Source organism: Pelodiscus sinensis, chromosome 8 (assembly GCF_052426305.1).
Source record: "Pelodiscus sinensis isolate ZL-2025 chromosome 8, ASM5242630v1, whole genome shotgun sequence".
NCBI lineage: Eukaryota > Metazoa > Chordata > Testudines > Trionychidae > Pelodiscus > Pelodiscus sinensis.
In genome coordinates this window covers 50,997,729-51,017,340 of record NC_143059.1, presented here as the reverse complement: position 1 = coordinate 51,017,340, position 19,612 = coordinate 50,997,729, and the positions used below count along the sequence as shown (strand labels likewise).

Genomic DNA, 19,612 nt, shown 5'->3' with positions numbered 1-19,612 from the left:
TCCATCTAGATTTGTAAAGTTACCAGGACTTTTACTTAATCTTTGCGGATTATGGGTGTGTCTAGACTACCGAGTTTTGTCAACAAAACTATACCTGCGTCTACACTACCGCTGAGTTCTGTCGACATAACGTCGACAGAACTCAGCAGTTTTGTTGACGCTGGTAAACCTCATTTTACGAGGCATAACACCTTCTGTCGACAGAGTTCTGTCGACAGAAGGTGTTATTGCCTGTAGGGTTGCGTCTAGACTATAGGGTTTTGTCGACAAAGCAGCTTGCTTTGTCAACAGAACTGAATGTGTCTAGACGCTCTATGTCAACAGAAGTTTTGTCGACAGTATCTGTCGACAAAACTTCCGTCGACAAAACCCTGTAGTCTAGACGTACCCTATATTTAGCCCCTCTGCAGTTATGGGAGAAAAAGAGAAGGTTAGTGGGTTCCAGATCTTTGTAGTAAACAATAAATCCGGTGCTTCTTTTGAGTCAGTGACTTTTGTTGTCTAAATACTTTCATTATGGATTTGTGGCTCATTACAACATTCTCTAAGCTGCTAACCTCCTCTTTTAGTCCTGTTATTGCAGAGGTGTTAATGGGTCATTACGTGCTAACACATATGTGCTAACTACTTATACTAAACAATGTTCCACCTTGCATTTTGCTGTAGTGCTGGGAGATTCTTTTCCAGACCAGAAAAATTCTCCTCTCTCTCACCAGCACAAGTTGGTCCAATAAAAGTACCCTTGCCCATATGCATGGTGTGTGTGAAGGGTGCGAACACACTACCCCAGGGAGCCAATTCCAGCTGACCTAGGGAAGGCAGGGGCAATGTATTACTCCAGTCTCCCTCCCCCATGCTTTGACTGGCTGGGGAAAAGCAAGGAGGCACATGCCCCAGCCTTCCTTCCCCATGCTGCAGCCAGCCAGGGAAGACTTGGGGCTGATTCTCCCCTTCCTCACCCAGGAGTGAGGCTGAGGGCAGGGCTGAGTTCTTGTGGGGGAGGAGGATTGGTGTTGGGGTGGGAGAGCAGCTACTAGCCCTTCCCACAGCTCACATTCCCCCACAGAAATTCCTGCGTGCAGGCCTGGTACCTCACCCATCTTCTCTCTTTAATATCCTGGGACTAACATGGCTACAGCCACATTGCATCCATACATGTTTGCAGACTCTGAGCCATGCGGCAAACTTTGAATCTTGTTCCTTCTTAATGAGAGGTTCCACAAGATTTTATTTAATGTTCTAACCACTAAATGTATTAATACAAAAAATGCTTGCAGTTATGCAATCTGTTTTTGGTTTTGTTTGTTTGTTTGTTTTAATTTAGCTTCTATAGGGTAAATGAGGTCCAACGATTTGAGTATTCACGGCCTGTCCGAAAAGGAGAGAAAAACCCAGATAATGAATTTGCGGTAATTTTGTTTTGTTTTGTTTTGTGAGTGGAAGACAGCTGTTATGTTTTGTTTAATTGGTGATTGATTGATTTTTATAACTCCAGCAAAACAGGACCAAATTTATTATGAATGCAATAAAAACTACTATTTTATAGCACTAAGAAAAATGGGCAAAGCTGTCTTTTGTTTGTTCAACACTTGACCACTTTGCAGGAGAAATACAACAATGTCAGGCCTTAGAATGTAACCATCTTTTACTGAAAGCTGCCTTAAGGATCCCAGTCAAGCATCCTTTAAACCCAGTCTTGGATGCAGCAATAAATATTTTATTAAGCCATATGGTTCATCATATGGTCAGTCATGCTCTTATCACAGCATGTGTCCACCAAGCTGGTTAAAAAATAAAATTCTTTTCCTCTCTTTCCCCACATCCAACTTATTCATGGCATAAGAAGAGGTGTACTTTGTACTTATATATGATTTGTCAATTGTAGATCTCAATTTTCTTTAGAATACTAGGTTCCTTGTGCCTTTGAATAGGCAGGAATTGGTTTACTAGAGCAGAAAACTGTGAATAGCCTGCCCATTTTCATTGTCTGCTTCACCATTTGCTCTGAATAGAGAGCTGCAGTTATACACCTCCATACAAGCTAACCAACTGTGATCTGCCATGCTTTGAGAGTCTGGACTTTTGCAAAACTCCCTGCTGTATTCCAATCAAAGGATACTCACTGAGGATTTCCCTCTACCATGCCAGGTTATCCTGATTAACTTGAAATGCCGTGGGTCATAACTGCGTGTTCTGCTTCCCAAAGTAAATATGTCTTCTAATCAAAGTAATCCCAGATGAAATGGGAGAAAACGTTTTCTGCGTCAATGAATGATTCTGGTTCAAAAACTTACAAAGATGTTTGACGAGAAAAAGTGTTAAAATATATCGTACATCTTGATTTCTGATTAAAAAATGAATTAAACCACTTAGGAGTCCTGGGTCAGATTTTGAAAGGCATGGAGGCACTTAATGCAATTTTCAAAAACACTTGGGTGCCTAACTATGGGCATCTGGTTGCTTTTGAAAATCCCACTATCCTGGTCTCTTGTGTCCTCTTGACTTTCAGTGGAACTCAAGCTTCAAAGTGAGTTAAGGTCTAAAAAAAGACAGCCATACCAATATATTCCCCATTTAAAATGGAGAGACAAGGCCAGATAAAACAACATTCATAAAGAAATATTCTCATTGTAACTTTAAAATGTGCAGACATGAAAGAGGAATAATTTCTTTTAAAAGGGAAGATGAAGAAATTTTAAGATTAGGCTGCGTCTTGCCCTTAAACTTACTTTTTTATGACCGATATAGTCTGTAAGAGCACTTTTTAGGTGTTAATGTGAGAATCCTAAAACATACACCTGGGAAAATTGTTTTCAGCTATATTTAAAGTTGCCCCTCATAAAATGGAGTTGGGGTTTCTATTCCTGTAGATTTCTGTTGAGATAAGTTGGTTTCTGAAGGCTGTGATCCCTTTTTGTTTAATGTGCTTTTCATATGAAACACAGATTATTTGGAAAATGACCATTCAACAGAAGTTAGTGTAGCCTTTACATAATGTTACCCTTTAGTTAAAAAGATCGGCATTTGGCTTTTAAATAGCACATCAGCTAACATATTGAGACTAATCTAACCACAGAGATGCCCCTGAAATAACACACAGATTTTTTGTATCTTTGTAATCTCTGTACTGCTGCAGTTCTTTTTTTTTTTTTTTTTAAACAACGAATTTATAAATCTTTGGTTAGGATAAAGACTATCAGTTTGCTCACATGCTATTTCTAACCTTTTTATGTTTTATGCAGAATATGTGGATTGAGAGAACCATCTATGTGACAGCATATAAATTACCAGGGATTTTAAGATGGTTTGAAGTCAAATCAGTTTTCATGGTAAGGAGAAATCAGGATGTCTTTACTGAGACTACTTAATCAGAACCATTTCCCCTCCCCCCCCACATTTCCCCCGATTTGCTGACTATATGGAGTATATATAACTGCTTATCCTCAGAGTCTAATCATATGAACCATACGTGATCTGCAAAAGCAAAGAGGACTTACATAACAACCCTTCTAACCAAGGAATACTATTGTTTCTTGACTAAGGTGAATGCTCAGACAGAAAAAGTAGTCATATTTCTGTACCAGAGTACCATCACTAGCACAAAAATATTAATGATGAATCGTATAACTCTCCAGGCCCTGATTCAGCAAAATTCTTCAAAATTGTCTCTTTGATTTTACTTAACTATAAGCAGGTAAAATGAACTGTAAGTTCACTGCAGTGTAAGTAGGCTTGGAAAGATTAAATTTTTATCATTAAATGTCAGTTTCACCATAAACACACAAGTAGGTGAAAATTATTTCCAGCTATAATAATAATTTACACATAGGTAAAGTAAGAAAAATGCTACTTGAGAACTTTTTTGAGTATTATTTTGTATATGTTGATATGAAGCTGATAATTTGTTTTTTAACAGTTGCGAAGCTTTTCAATCTGACCTGTCCTGTTCTCTGACTTCTCCATAGCATCCCACAACTGTGAAAATTTAAATAAGAGTAAAACTTCAATAAATGCTTAAAACCAAGGATTTTGCACAATTATAAAAATGCTGATAAAAAGTTTTAAAAATAAAAATATTATCTGTTGTAATTATTGAAAAAAAGAGAAAATTCTGTCAAGTCTATGTAGAGAACCCTAATTTATAAAGACCACAAAAATATTGCTTTTTAAAAGTAGGAATTGGATATATTAACTGTAACTTATCTAACGGAAGATATGTACAGGCAGTCCCCGAGTTACGCGGATCCGACTTATGTCGGATCCGCAGTTACGAACGGGGCTTTTCTCGCCCTGGAGTACTGGAGTGGCGGGACGCCCAGATGCACTGCAGTCCCGCCGCCCCCGTCCTCCAGGGCGAGAAAAGCTGCTCCACGTCTCCCTGGTCTGCTGGGGGGGAGCTCCCCCCAGCAGACCAGGGAGACGCGGAGCAAAGCCGCGGAGCACGCCCGCAGCGGGACAGCCCGGGTGCACCTGGGCTGTCCCGCTGCGGGCGTGCTCCAAGACTTTGCTCCCCGTCTCCCTGCAGACCAGGGAGACGCAGAGCAAAGCCTTGGAGCACGCCCGCAGCGGGACAGCCCGGGCGCGCCTGGGCTGTCCCGCTGTGGGCATGCTCCAAGGCTTTGCTCCCCGTCTCCCTGGTCAGCAGACCAGAGAGACGGAGCAAAGCCGTGGAGGACGCGGGCAGTCCCGCCACCCGTGTCTCCCTGGTCTGCTTGGGGGGGGGGGGAAGTGCAGCTAGTGCCCCCCCTTCCCTACCCCCAGCAGACCAGGCTTTTCTTGCCTACGCCTGGGGTAGAGCAGCTGGGGCGCTGCCGGGTTGGTCCCGCAGCGCCGCTCCTCGGCGCTACTGTACCAACCCGGCAGCACCCCAGCTGCTCTGCCCCAGGCGTCCTGATTCAGCCGCTGCTGGTCAGTTTCAGCAGTGGCTGAATCAGGACGCCTGGGGCAGAGCAGCTGGGGTGCTGCTGGGTTGCTCTGCCCCAGGCGTCCCCAAGTCAGCCGCTGCTGAAACTGACCAGGGGCTGACTACAGGAAGCCCGAGGCAGAGTTGCTTTGCCCCGGGCTTCCTGGAATCAGCTGCTGATCAGTTTCAGCAGCAGCTGACTTGGGGACGCGTGGGTTTCTTAAGTTGAATCCGTATGTAAGTCAGAACTGGCATCCAGATTCAGCCGCTGTTGAAACTGATCAGTTTCAGCAGCGGCTGACGCCAGTTCCAACTTACATACAGATTCAACTTAAGAACAAACCTACAGTCCCTATCTTGTACGTAACCCGGGGACTGCCTGTACTTAAAGTATTTGTGCTAAGTTTCTTCTGTAAATATTATTTGTGATTAATTTTTTTTTTGTCTCTGAATATATTTTATTAAAGATAGCTAAATTATGACCTAAAATCTTCACCAAAAATTTTAAAAAAAGTGTACCTCTTTTTTTTTTTCTAGCTTATACCTAAGGGCAGGTCTACACTACAAGACAGGTGGATCTCAGCTACACAATTTGAGTTATATTAGTATTGTAACTCAAATCAGGATTGCTTAGATTTACTTACCATGGGATCCATACTACGCTGGGTTGACAGAAAAAATTCTCCTATCTACTCACCTTACACTTCTCATTTTGGTGAAATACTAGAGTTAATGGGAGAGCGATAGACAGTCAATTTATTACATCTATACTAGTCACGATAAATTGACCCTCCCACTGGATCGATCACTGCTCTGTCGATCAAGCCCATAGTGAAGACATGCCCTAAAAATATGTATATAAAATATATCTATAAAATACCTTAAATACTAAATTACTGTTAGATAGCTGTAATTTTTAAGTTGCGATGAAAACATAGTTACTTGCTGCAGTTTTTAAATCTCCCTTGTGAGGCTTCTTTTTTTTTTTTTCAGGAAAGAACAATTTGCATATGATTAATTAAAAACCATTTTATTGCTCCATTGAGATTCTGTTGGACAGTTGTATTTAGATGAACAAAAGTAATGGAGAAAATGACTATGGTATCTATAGTAACAGAATATGAATGTGATGTTTGACAGTATTAGGCAACTGAATAAACCATTTTGAATTTTTATTATGAATTTTGTATTGATAAAATGATAGCATTTACCTTCTCTGTTGCAAAAATTGTTGTCTGTAAAACCTGGCATATCTGATGAAATTTCTTTCACCTCCTGAGTTAAGAACACAGTCTGACAGCAGGCCATTTCATCCACTTTGAACGTGTGTTGTGCACCTGAGAGAAGTGTGCTTGCATCTTTCTAATGGAGCTCTTTCTATAAACCTTTTGTAAGCAAGTATTAGTCACAATTGAATGAAGGAGGCAAAAACAAAATTAACTTAATGTTGGATAAAAAAACTTAATAAACAACAATGGTCCTGTAGCAATAAAAATATATATATGACAATAGTATCATGAGCTTTTGTGGGCACAAAGTTCACGAAAGGTCATGATATTATTTATAGATTTGTATATACATATAAATAAATATATACTATTTATATACTTTTGTTAGTCTCTAAGGGTATGTCTACACTACAGCGCTAATTCGAACTAACTTAGTTCGAATTAGTTAATTCGAACTAAGCTAATTCGAACTAACGCATCCAGACTAAAAAACTAGTTCGAATTAGCGTTTTGCTAATTCGAACTAGCATGTCCACACAGAGTGGACCCTGAACTGGGGTTAAGGATGGCCAGAAGCAGTGCCGGCAGGGCATCAGATGAGGATGTAGAATGTGGAGCTGCTGTCTCAGGCTAGCCGAGGGCTGTGCTTAAAGGGACCCGACCCCCACCCCAGACAGACAGTTCTCAGGGGTGCCCCGCTTGCAAAGCAGTCCTGGCTTGGAGTGCCCGGAGTGCTCACACTCGGCACATCACAGCACTCGGCCATCAGTCCGGCTGCACTTGCCGCAGGCTGCCATCTGGGGAGAGGGGCCAATTGGGGGGCTGCAGGAGAGGTTACACCCCCAGAAGCCCGCAGAGCCAGCCCAGTCCTCCCCATCGGGGGCTCGTACCACATTCCTCCCTCACCTCCTTCCACTTACCCCTCCCTAGCCCCCCTTCCTGATGTACAAAATAAAGGACAATTGTGTTCAAAAATAGAATCTCTCTTTATTGAATAAAACTGGGGGAGACTGGGAAAAGGGAGGTGGGAGAGGGGAAGAGAGAGGGTGGGAGAGGGTGGGCAACTACAATGATGAGGGGTTTGGAACAGGTCCCATATGAAGAGAGGCTAAAGAGACTGGGACTTTTCAGCTTAGAAAAGAGGAGATAGAGGGGGGATATGATATAGAGATCTATAAAAGCACGAGTGAGGTGGAGAGGGTGCATCAAGAAAAGTTCTTCATTAGTTCCCATAATAGAAGGACTAGAGGATACCAAAGAAAAGGAATGGGTAGCAGGCTTCAAACTAATAACAGAAAGTTCTTCTTCACAAAGCAAATAGTCAACCTGTGGAACTCCTTGCTGCAGGAGGCTGTGAAGGCTAGAACTAGAACAGAGTTTAAAGAGAAGTGAGATCAATTCATGGAGGTTGGGTCCATGGAGTGGTATTAGCCAGGGAGTAGGAGTGGTGTCCCTGCCCGAAGTTTGTGGAAGGCTGGAGAAGGATGGCACGAGACAAATGGCTTGGTCACTGTCTTTGGTCCATCCCCTCCAGGGTCCCTAGGGTTGGCTGCTGTCGGCAGACAGGCTACTGGGCTAGATGGACCTTTGGTCTGACCCAGTACGGCCATTCTAAGCTCAGGACTCAGGGTCGGGGGTCTCTGGACCACCTTGATTTTCGTGCACACCTGCTCCTGGGTGGCCAGGTTGGCAGTTCTCCTGCCCTAAACAGCCCCTTTCCTGTGCCTAGTGCGGAGGTCATGGACGAGGTCCACGATGTCTGCACTGGACCAGGCAGGTGCCCGCCTCTTGCAGTCCTGGGCAAGCTCCCAGGAGCCACCAGCCTGGTCCCGGGAAGAGGGGGAGGGCTGGGGGGCATCAGGTGGCTGGCTCGAGCCGTGCCAGGAGCAGGGTCTGCTGGCTGGGTGCTGGCAGGCTTTCACCTGGCACGGGCACCGTAGCCAGCCCGATCCCCTTTAAGGGGTCTGGGGCCGAGAGGGGGGCAGACGAGTTTCCCTGGTGTTGGCCAGAGTGGCCACCAGGGAAACCTGGGGAGGGCTAGCCTCCCACTAGTTCGAATTAAGGGGCTACACACCCCTTAATTTGAACTAGTAAGTTCGAACTAGGCTTAGTCCTCGTAAAGTGAGGTTATCTAGTTCGAACTAAGCGCTTCGCTAGTTCGAATTAAGTTCGAACTAGCGGAGCGCTAGTGTAGAGCCTATCAAAGTTAATTCGAACTAACGTCCGTTAGTTCGAATTAACTTTGTAGTGTAGACATACCCCCTGGTGCTATAGGACCATTGTTTTTTTTAAGTTTTTTTAATTATAGACTAACACAGCTATCCCTCTGAGACTTAATGTTAGAGGAGAGCAAAGGATGACTTTTTGACCTATTATGTAGGATATATTTACTATAAAAGCAGTTATAAGTTATTCAGAAACATTCATATCAGGTAAAACTCTAGCATCATAACTACAAATTTTGCAACTGCATAACACAACATTTTAATTCCTGATATAAATTCCTGGGGTATATTATAGAACACAATGAACATTTTATAGGTTGTTGATAGAACAAGAAAAATACCATTAATTAGAGAGATTTAATAGATACATTTATTTATGTATTATTTTTGTGAAAAAGTAATAACAGCTTATGATTTCCTTTGTTATTTGAAATGATTTACTTCACTCTTACTAGTATTTTTTGGTCCATAAATTATCTGCAAGCAGGTTGTTGTATTTAAATATTTTGAATTTGTTCTCTGAAATCCTAATTGGAATCTCAGATCCTATACTGGTGTTTCTGAGTAATGATGGATGAACATAACTTTGAAAATGAGGTTTTGGGTTTGAATACAACTTCAGAGTTCATTTTAAAAGTTTATGTGCACAAATGTAGCAGACAAATAGAGTCACTTGTCATGAAATCTTGAATTCTAAAATAATGCTCAAAACGCACTTCTAAAAATAATTAAAACAGACTTGATTTAATCAAATAGCAGGTGTAAGAGTGACAACTAAAGAAATTTGATTATAAGTGGCTCTCAGAAGCATTTTAAGCAACTGATAGCTAGTTAGAAGTGCTTCATTTATGTAGAGTTTATGTAAATTAGAGTGTAATCAACTCTACTCTTGCATTTTCCTAACAGGTACCAATTAAGCTCCCCCTACCCTTTCCATTCCCACCACAATATTTTTGGAACACTCTTTAATTGAGAGACTTCCAAGTTGTGGTGAGTGGATCAGTTCGGGTACTCATAAGACCTGCTGGTGGTCTGCAAAAAGCTTGCTTTCATTAGAAATTGTATTAAATCACATTAGTATGTATTTTAGTTACATTTTAAATATTTTCCAGATATTACTTATATATGTAACTGCTGCAGTTGCCAAAAGGATGGTATCTGATCCCAAATGATGGGAGTTGATTTCAGTGGGAGGCAATCTCTCTATATTAAGAACTGATTCACATTATTAAGGACCCCTGCTTTAAAAAATGCACTAGCTTTGGACCATGGAAGAAAGCATGCTTTTGATTTAATTACCTAAGATAGGATGAAGACCGTGCTACCTGCTGGACTAATGTGATACAGGCAGTCCCCGGGTTACGTACAAGATAGGGACTGTAGGTTTGTTCTTAAGTTGAATCTGTATGTAAGTCGGAACTGGCGTAAGCCGCTGCTGAAACTGATCAGTTTCAACAGCGGCTGAATCTGGACGCCAGTTCTGACTTACATACAGATTCAACTTAAGAAACCCACGCATCCCCAAGTCAGCTGCTGCTGAAACTGATCAGCGGCTGATTCCAGGAAGCCCGGGGCAAAGCAACTCTGCCTCGGGCTTCCTGTAGTCAGCCCCTGGTCAGTTTCAGCAGCGGCTGACTTGGGGATGCCTGGGGCAGAGCAGCTGGGGTGCTGCTGGGTTGCTCCAGTAGCGCCGCTCCTTGGCGATACTGGAGCAACCCAGCAGCACCCCAGCTGCTCTGCCCCAGGCGTCCTGATTCAGCCACTGCTGAAACTGACCAGCAGCGGCTGAATCAGGACGCCTGGGGCAGAGCAGCTGGGGTGCTGCCGGGTTGGTACAGTAGCGCCGAGGAGCGGCGCTGTGGGACCAACCCGGCAGCGCCCCAGCTGCTCTACCCCAGGTGTAGGCAAGAAAAGCCTGGTCTGCTGGGAGTGGAGGGGGGCACTAGCTGCACTCCCCCCCCCCCTCCCAGCAGACCAGGGAGATGCGGGTGGTGGGACTGCCCGCGTCCTCCATGGCTTTGTTCCGTCTCCCTTGTCTGCTGACCAGGGAGACGGGGAGCAAAGCCGCGGAGCACGCCCGCAGTGGGACAGCCCGGGCACGTCCGGGCTGTCCCGCTGCAGGCGTGCTCCGTGGCTTTGCTCCCGGTCTCCCTGCAGACCAGAGAGACAGGGAGCAGCTTTTCTCGCCCTGGAGGACGGGGGCGGTGGGACTGTAGCGCATCTGGGCATCCCGCCGCTCCAGTTTTCCGGGGTGAGAAAAGCTCCGTTCGTAACTTATGTCGGATCCGCGTAAATCGGGGACTGCCTGTACTACAAATGGCTTTTCTACAACATATTTTAATACAACTTCCTGAGAGGCTACCAAAACAGTTACTGCATTAGCCAGGCAGTAGTGCCTTCTCCCCATATAATATTTGAATTTCTGAAGAGCATGTCATCAAAGTCCACTATGAAAGAACAATCCAATCCAAGAAGTTTATACCATAACGTTAACTGGATCATTCTTGTTTTTCCACAAAGAGCTGTTTGTTCATAATTGTTCATGTGCATAATATTCCTTAGTATCTCATTTGAAGTTCACATGGGCTCTATCAAAGCAATGCCGGATTTTTAAACTTGCTTGATCTTTCTGAGAGCGTTGGCCTATACAGCAATTATGCTATAACAGTGAAAAATAGTAAATGTTTTATCTGTTTATGTCATATCAGTTACTGCAGTTTTGGCACTATGTATCTTGTTTAGTATAAAGAGTACCTTTTTGTAACAATTGTCTAAAATTTTGCCTGTGCTCTAAAATCTATTGGCTATCTTTGGGACAGTTTGATGGGAAGCAAACTTTACAAGTGGGACCTGCTACATGACTATCGGAGTAGTAATTAAAACTTATTTTTGTGCTGTTCTTTTAGGTTGAAATCAGTCCCCTGGAAAATGCAATAGAAACCATGCAATTAACAAATGATAAGATCAATAATATGGTTCAACAACATTTGAATGATGCAGATCTCCCTATTAATCCCCTGTCTATGCTACTTAATGGCATTGTGGATCCTGCTGTCATGGGAGGGTTCACAAACTATGAAAAGGTAGGTTCAAAATTACCTGTGTTCTTGATTTCTATATCTGTTTGGTCATGGAATCTAATCACGTGTATGTGGTATGCATGTGTAAACTCAAACGCTATAGATTTATTTTTGAAAAGCTAAAGTTTTCCATGTCTTGAGTATGTTAGGAAGGGGTGACATTTATGAAGGAATTCTGGGGGTTGAAGAACAAGAAACAACTCTAAGGTTTAACAGTGAGGATTATTAACCATTGAAACAATTTTCTGAGGGTTGTGATGGATTCCATCATTGGAAAGATTTAAATGAAGATTTAATGACTTTATAAAATGCATGCTATAGTTCAATTGAGATTTATTGGAACTGATGCAAGAATAACTGAATGAAATCCCATGGCCTATGTTTCACAACTGGTAGTACTGGATGATCGTCCTGCCTTAAAATCTATGATTAAAAAAGTAATTGGGATTAATTTAGTGGAAGTGCATTATTATGATGTATTAAATATACAGTCCATCCCAAATATATTTGAATGACTTCAAGTGCTTATCACAGACATAGTGTGATAAAGATATACACATAACGGCTTAGCATAAAATGGTGAAAATGTAAAACTGTATTGGTGCCTATTCATTACAAACTGCTGTACATAAGCAATAAAGTTTATGTAAGATAACAGAGAGCATGTGGTTTGCACTCTTTGACCTATGATTGGAAAAACTCTTCCAAATGCTAATATCTCTGTTCTACTTTACTTACATAAGACACTTAACCACTGGACACTGATGTATAATATTGGGAAATCTAAATCATGTAGTGCTGCAATATGTCCGTAGTCTTCAAGATTTAACTAATCTTCCTGGAGACCCCCAAAAGCCACACTTGGACATAATACCCACAAGTCTAGATGAAGAAAACTAAGCAGGCGCCTTCAGCAGTACTTCTTGCTTGACCAGAGTGTTTGATGTTGAGCAAAATATAATAATATTCCTCCCTTACTTTATTACCTCCGAAGGATGGATGTCATGATCTCAGGCACTATTAAATTCTTTGTCATTAATTTATTTTAATTATGTATTTGTAGATGTGTTATTACTGATATTTTGTAGCAAAATCTTGGTTTGATTCATTTTCCTTTGCCATAACTAAAAGCCTTTTTAGACAGTAAATGTTCAATCATTTTCTGAAATAACTGGTAATTTTCTGTCTTCATTAGGCTTTCTTTACTGAAAAATACATGTATGATCATCCAGAAGATCAAGAAAAGATAGAAAAATTAAAGGACCTCATAGCATGGCAGGTATATTGTCTAATTCAAATTATTCCTGGGCCAAGTGGCATACAAAGGCAGCCTGCTGTCACTTTTGACAAAATTCAGACATCAAACCATTTACCCTAGTGTATACATATCTGTGGCATTTAGACTGTCTTGGAACATGAGCTAAAGTTCATCTTTTGAAATCTGACATAGTTTGTCATTTGATAATCCCACAAGTGACTAACATTATTAACCCATTTTTTATATTACAGTCTCGCCTCTTACCAATTTACAGCTACAAATACACCCTCATTTTCAAATGACTCAGTAACTTAGGACTGTGTTGGTCAGTTCTAATTTTTCCTATATGGTGCTAAATTAATAAAAAATTCTATTAAAAACTAAGCTGAGAGTATGAAAGCCTAACAGCTTAATATGCAGAATTTAAATGGCTAGGTTACTTTTTCAAATGCAAGTCTGGCCCCTTGGCAGATATGTTGTAATGTAATCTATTTACATAATCACTTATTGTTTTGTCAGATAATAACTTATATAGCATATCATTTTTCTGCAACCAGAGATGTACTTATGTAGTGTCTTGTAGTACTGTGCATGTCAGTCAATTAAAGTCATGTATATACAAAGTGCATAATACATGAGACAATGCTTTCTGTAAAGCCTTTGCCTCATTACCACGATACATTGTATATCATAATATATAGATAGATATAGATATGGTAGAGTTCCACAATTCCATTTTTACAATAACTGTTCATAGCAGAAACACAATTAAATAACTTAAGAAGTCACACAGATATCTATAATGAACCAGGAAAAGGACACACATATCTAATTCCTATGCATTAAATGTAGTACCATTATACCTCTATGAAGAGCTGAATTTATGTATTCCAAAGTATAAATTTCAGGAAAAATAGGAAGCCAAAGTCTAGTTTTTTTATAAGGCTATACTCTGATAGTTTTCATTGGCCTCAGAATAATTTTATGATAAAAAAATCCAGAGATGTGACTAAAGATGTTTTCACTCTGAATAAAGTGTATTATAGTGTTTTATATTCAGCTCTGTCTTTCTTATAAATAGAATAGTTTAAATTTCCAGAGGATTCAATTTTAGATGTAGTAGAAACCAAAGATATAAATTCAGAATCCTTGGAAGGCCAGAAAACTATTGCAGAACAAACACTTGTTTAGTCTGGGAAAGTTGTATTGATTTTGTGTGTCTCCTTTAAGAGTGTGTCTAGACCAGGGGTGGGCAATAATTTTTGTGCGGGGGCCACTTCAGAAATTTTTGAAGTGGTTGCAGCCTGCCCCAGAAGGGGCAGGGCCTTGGAAGGAAAGGGCAGAGCCTCGGACAGAAGGGGTGGAGCCTTTAAATAGCAGGAGTTGAAAGGACTTGCACATCCCCTGCAGCTCCCAGGCATCACGTTAGCCAGAGACAGGAGCTGCAAGCCCTTTCAATTCCTGCTATTTAAAGGACTCACTGCTAGTGGGTTGCTTGGAACTGAGGACATGGGAGTCCTTTCAACTGCTTCTATGTAATGGGCTTGCACTTTCCCTGGGGCTTCTTACTGAAAGGCATGAGCCCTTTAAATAGAAGTAATTGAAAGGGCTCGCACGGCTCCGGCTGCCAGACAGTGCACTAAGGCGGGGGTTCCCAAACTTTTTGACACAGGGACCAGTAAATCCATTCACGAACTTTTGGAGAACCAGTAATGTTCATTTGCATATTTGCATATTCATTAATCAAATGATGCATATTCAAATAAGTTGTTTCTGGTCCTCCCAAATCTCCCAGTGCCATCTTTAGCAAAGCTTTGGATATGGTCACCCGCAATATTCTTGCCAGCAAGTTAAGGAATATGGATTGGATAAATAGGCTGTATGACAGACAGAAAGCTGGTTAGACCAGGGTTTCCCAAACTTTTTACTTTAATTGGAACCCTTTTTTTTCAGTTCTGCTTTTTGCAGCCAAAAAATATAAACACATGAAAAACAAACCGAGAAAATACCAGACATATAACATGTCTGGTATTTTCTCAGTAGGTAAGTTGTATTATTACTAGATTTATCAGTTCGTAGTTTCGAACTGCCTGGCTGGTAAATGTGCTCAGACTGCATGAGTGTGTCTACCAGCCAGACAGTTCGCAACTACTCGAGGGTTGTGGGGGGGAGGGGGCAGCAGAATCCCTGTGCCGGACTAACTCATGCTTTGTGGATGGGAGGGGAGGGGGGAACGGGGTCGGGTCAGTGCCACTCCCCACAGGCCGATTCATTCCTCCCCCCTGCTCCCCTTGCTGCGCCTCTGGCCAGCCCCACTTCCCCCAACCCCCTCCCAGGCAGCCAGTTCTCCCCCGCTTCTCCTCCCAATCTCCCTTGGCCAGCCCCGCTGCCTACGTCCAGCCCTCCTTCCAGCGGCCGCTTCTCCCACCCCGCCCACATCTTCCCCAGCCAGCTCCCTGCCCCCACCCTCATACCCCCTGGCAGCCCTGCTTCCACCAGTCCCCCAATCTCCCCAGCCTGCCCTGATTCCCCCATCCAGTGCTGCTTCCGGTGGCCAACTCTCCCCTCCTCCTCACCCCAGAATCCCCTGGCACCTGCACCTTTCCTTAGCCCTGCACCCCCCAGGTGCCTCCCTTTTCCCTCTTTTTCCCTAATACCGACACCCTCACCAGTCTCTGCCCCATTCCCCTCCTGCCCCTCTGTGCCCTCACACATGATTTGCTCCATCCTGACCTTCCTTATGCCCACCCCTTCTTTCAAGCCTTCTCCCAGCACCTCCCCCTCCAGCCCCCGGTGGCCTTCCCCTCTCCTCTCCTCTCCTAGCATCACTTGTCCCCCCTTCCACTGACACCTCCCCTCCTGCCCTTTCCCTCATTGTCTGCACTTCGCCCCCTGGCATTTGTCTCTCTCTCCTGCACCTCTGTCCTTTGGTGCCTTTCACTCCCCCAAGCACCCACCCAAGCATCTTCTCCTTCTACCTCTTCCCCCCCCCTCCCTTTCCCTCTCCCTCTCCTCGCCTCCGCCGCCGCATGAGCCGGTTCCCTGTCTTCTTCTTCCACGTTGCGGGGCCAGAGTCCACACTCAGGCCCCGGAGGCCGAACCCAGAGCCATCCAGGCCCCGCAACGTGCCTCCCGCAGGTTTCAAAACCCCAGGCCATGACGTCACGTCATGCCCGGGCATCCTCCCCGCCCACGTGCAACGCCGCGCATGGGTGGCAGGCGGCGAGGAGGAGCTGCGTGCAGCAGGGACGTCCAGGGCTGAGGGGAATGCTCTGGGGGCGGGGTGGGAGGACGTGCGGGAGAGTTGGCAGGGGGGGCGGGCATCCAGGGCCCGCTCCAGGCAGAGCCGGGGAGAGACCCAGCTCCACATAGTGGTGGAGCAGGACCCCGGCTTTTAACTCGCCGGCACTTCCGGGTGCAGGGGCGTGGGCCCCGATTCAACCGAATGGGTCGAATCGGCCTAAGGGCCGGCAGCCACCAGGCACGCAGAGGCCAGGCATATTTTTTCTGCGGCGCAGACCATAGTTTAGGAAACGCTGCGCTAAGGGGTCAGATCAAAGCCCTAGGTGGGCCAGATTCAGCCCACAGTGTGGCTTTGCCCACCCCTGGTCTAGACAGCACCCTTCTGTCAGAATAAACTACGCAATTTGCATTATGCAAATTGCACAGCTTATTCGGAGTCTAAGTCAAAAGAGCCTATTTTTAAAATTTGGCACTATTCTGACAAATTCCTTAACCCTCATAGAATGAGGGTTACAGGGACGCTGGAATAGCACACCAGTCTAGACATACCCTAAGGTTTTACAGCAGATTGGGTTTTAGCGGGTTCAGGCTCTAGAGAGGAAAATAATTTGATCCCAGGAGAGTAACTTCATTCCCACACTATCATTGCCCCTAATGACTATATTAAAAATGAATTTTATTGGTGCTCATGAACACACTTTATTCCAAACAAGGATCATCCTGCTGAAACAAGTACATAGCATATCAATTATATATATATAGTAGCCCAATGTCTGTGAGTCTGTAACGCTGAAATGCTGGCTGTTCCCTCTGGGCAGAGTTATTGCCTGACGTGCTGGCTGTTCCCTCTGGGCGGCACTGTTGCCTGAAATGCTGGCTGTTCCCTATGGGGGGCGCTGTTGCCTGAAATGCTGGCTATTCCCTCTGGGGGGTACTGTTGCCTGAAATGCTGGCTGTTCCCTCTGGGCAGCCCATGCTGTATGGGGAGTGTGGGGCCAAAGCGGCCAAGCTGAGCGGCGCAGAAGTCAGCCGAGCGTCACGGCGGGAGGCGAAAGGGGGTGGGGCAGTGACGTGTGGTGTGACAGCAGCTCCAGGCACCGCCCTCTAGCCGTGAAAATCACCACACTGCCCCCCTTTGCCTCCCACCGTGGTGCTCGGCTGACTTCTGCACCGCTCATTCAGGCTGCCGCGTGGGAGCAAGTGGCGAAAGCGACAGTTTGAGCTCCACGCTCCCCATGCAGCACGGGGAGTGTGGAGCCCAAACACTTGTTTGGGCTCCACGGTCCCCCAGGTGAGAGGCAAGCGGGGGAGGAGAAGTGAGAGAGAGAGGCAGGAGACGGAGGAGAGCTGAGAGAGAGAGAGGGGGAGGCAATAGGAGAAGGAGAGAGAGAGAGATGGAGTGAGAGACAGGAGGCTCAGAAGAGAAGACCGACGTAGAGGAGACCTCTGAAAATCCCGTCTTATGACGGGCTAATTGGCTAGTTAACATAAGAATAAGCACTGGAAAATGCAGGATTAAAATATGCAAGTTTTGTTTTGTCAATGTGTTTAAAAATACTCACAATCTTCTTTGTATTATTTAGTTACAAGTGTAATGCAAGTTAAGCAACTTAAAGACAAGAGATTACACAAACATTTTTGAAGCTGTTACCATTAAGTGATACAAATCAAAAAGCTAAAGGAATAATTTTGAAACTACCAGATTAAATTAAATTGTTCATGATACCTAAAACACTTCTGAAAATATTTTCAAATAGCATAACTTAATAGAAAATGTGGCAAGTTAAAGAAAACTTTTAAATACTAAGGGTACAGCTAGATTGTGGGGGGGAGGGGGTTCGGGATACCAGAGGTATCCCGAAAAAACTCCACCTCATCCAGGGAACACGTTTGCTCTTCCACTACAGGGACTGAAATTAGTGGAATCTAGTAACCCTGCACATGGACGATGGTGAAGAAAATGTCTTGTGGGCCACACATAGAACTCCTATGGGCTACATGCCCACCATTGGCATAGAGTCTTTTGTCACTAAGTCACTGCTTTGACTTCATCTCCAAGTCAGCAATCGGTATCTGTTGGCCAATATGAAACAGTAAGCTCGCAATCCCTGTCCAATTCCTAAAAAATAGGTTTCTGTATCTCAGTTGAGTGTATTTTAGATGCTTAGAAATCTGATATCTTGATGTAGATGATTGTGTTACTAAAACATTATGGTACTGAATATTTCCAGTTACCTCCATGATCATTTTGTATGTATTGTTACATCCCTTCCCCTTCCCTTTGTCTCATTTGTCTTTTGGAAATTAACCTCTTCAGGGGAGGGTTGGTGCCTTCCATTTGGAAAGTGAAAACTAAAAAATGTGTATAGTATTTATTTTTTTAAATGTAAGTGTTGGCAGTAGGATGATTATCTTTTGAAGTAATTTGTATTTGAAGTAATTTGTATGAATAGGCTCCACTGGAAACAAAGTAATTTTTTTAATGGACACTCTTTAGTTGAAGGATAATTTTTGCTCTGGGTGGGAGCAAAGATTAAGGCCTCATTCCTAAACACCTTCTAGGGTGAGTCTGAAATTGGCTCTACTCTTTGAAGAAGACTTTACAGAACAGGGTGGAAATATAGAGAGATGAAAATATGTGTGGAAAAATTCAGTGATGCATCCCATGCTTTACTTAAATGTTGGACGAAAACTTCACTTTTCAGTGTTTTCATTTAATCTGATGTCTTCTGTTAATGTGTACTTCAAGCTACTAATCCAAATTACTACTGTGTAAAACAGTCACAACAAAATTTAAAAAAAATCCAAACTTTGGGGTTTGAACATTGTTTTAAATTCATGAAAATCCTATGAAATGTCTTTCACGGGAAATGACTGCACTGGTCAACATTTAGTAAATAGTTCTGATATCTATTTATTCATTTTTGGTGTTTATTTTTATTTAATTTTATGCCTTTTCACATCCTAGAAAAATCAGATCCTGTAGTTTTGACTATATCATTTTGATCTGAAATAGGCTGTTTCATAAGCACATGACTATAATGAAATTCATGTCAGTGCAGTAGTTACTCAACTTCTAGCTATCATACTTAGACTACACCAAGACTAGGACACAGCACAAAGAATTATTTCTATACCATTTCCATCATGGTGAAAGTAAATTATGGCATATAACATGAAAAGTTTAAAAACAATCCCTTTCATGTAAAATTTTCCATTTGATAGGTGCTAAATTACTTTAAAAATAGAATTGACATGGGGTTTTTTGGTAGTTTTCCATTTAACCCAAAACCCAGAATCCCTATTGATTGTATATCATGGAGTGATATTGAGAAATAAAGACAACTAGAGCCATGATAAACTTCTTGAAATAAAGGCTAAGGAAAATATGCAGGTTGAATCTCTCTAATCCAGCACTCTCTGATCCAGCAGCATCTGTGGTCCAGCAAGATTGTAGTTAGCTGGATGTCCACTTATGGGGGTGTGGCCAAGTTTCCCACGGTCCCATAAAGTTTGTTTATAGACACTAGTCCGGGGGTCTCATTGTTCTGTGCTGTTACTTAGCTGTAATTTACCTCTAAATGTCTTCTAAGAGCCCAGTAAGCAGTGGAAGTGTTTGGTAATGCTGCTAGACAATATTGACCTCCCGTGGTCCAGCAAATTCTCTGGTTCAG

At 43.2% G+C, this 19,612-nt stretch overlaps 1 protein-coding gene across 2 annotated transcripts in view; it reads left to right on the top strand.

The window, feature by feature from the left end:
* The window catches only part of DOCK1 (dedicator of cytokinesis 1), a 567,625-nt gene that overhangs the window by 490,515 nt on the left and 57,498 nt on the right, over nucleotides 1-19,612 (top strand). For both annotated transcript variants that reach the window (XM_075935276.2, XM_075935277.2), the window contains exons 43-46: nucleotides 1,325-1,409; nucleotides 3,243-3,329; nucleotides 11,264-11,440; nucleotides 12,633-12,716. In XM_075935276.2, the coding sequence (XP_075791391.2) occupies nucleotides 1,325-1,409; nucleotides 3,243-3,329; nucleotides 11,264-11,440; nucleotides 12,633-12,716 (433 nt within the window). The remainder of the gene's footprint in view (nucleotides 1-1,324; nucleotides 1,410-3,242; nucleotides 3,330-11,263; nucleotides 11,441-12,632; nucleotides 12,717-19,612) is intronic.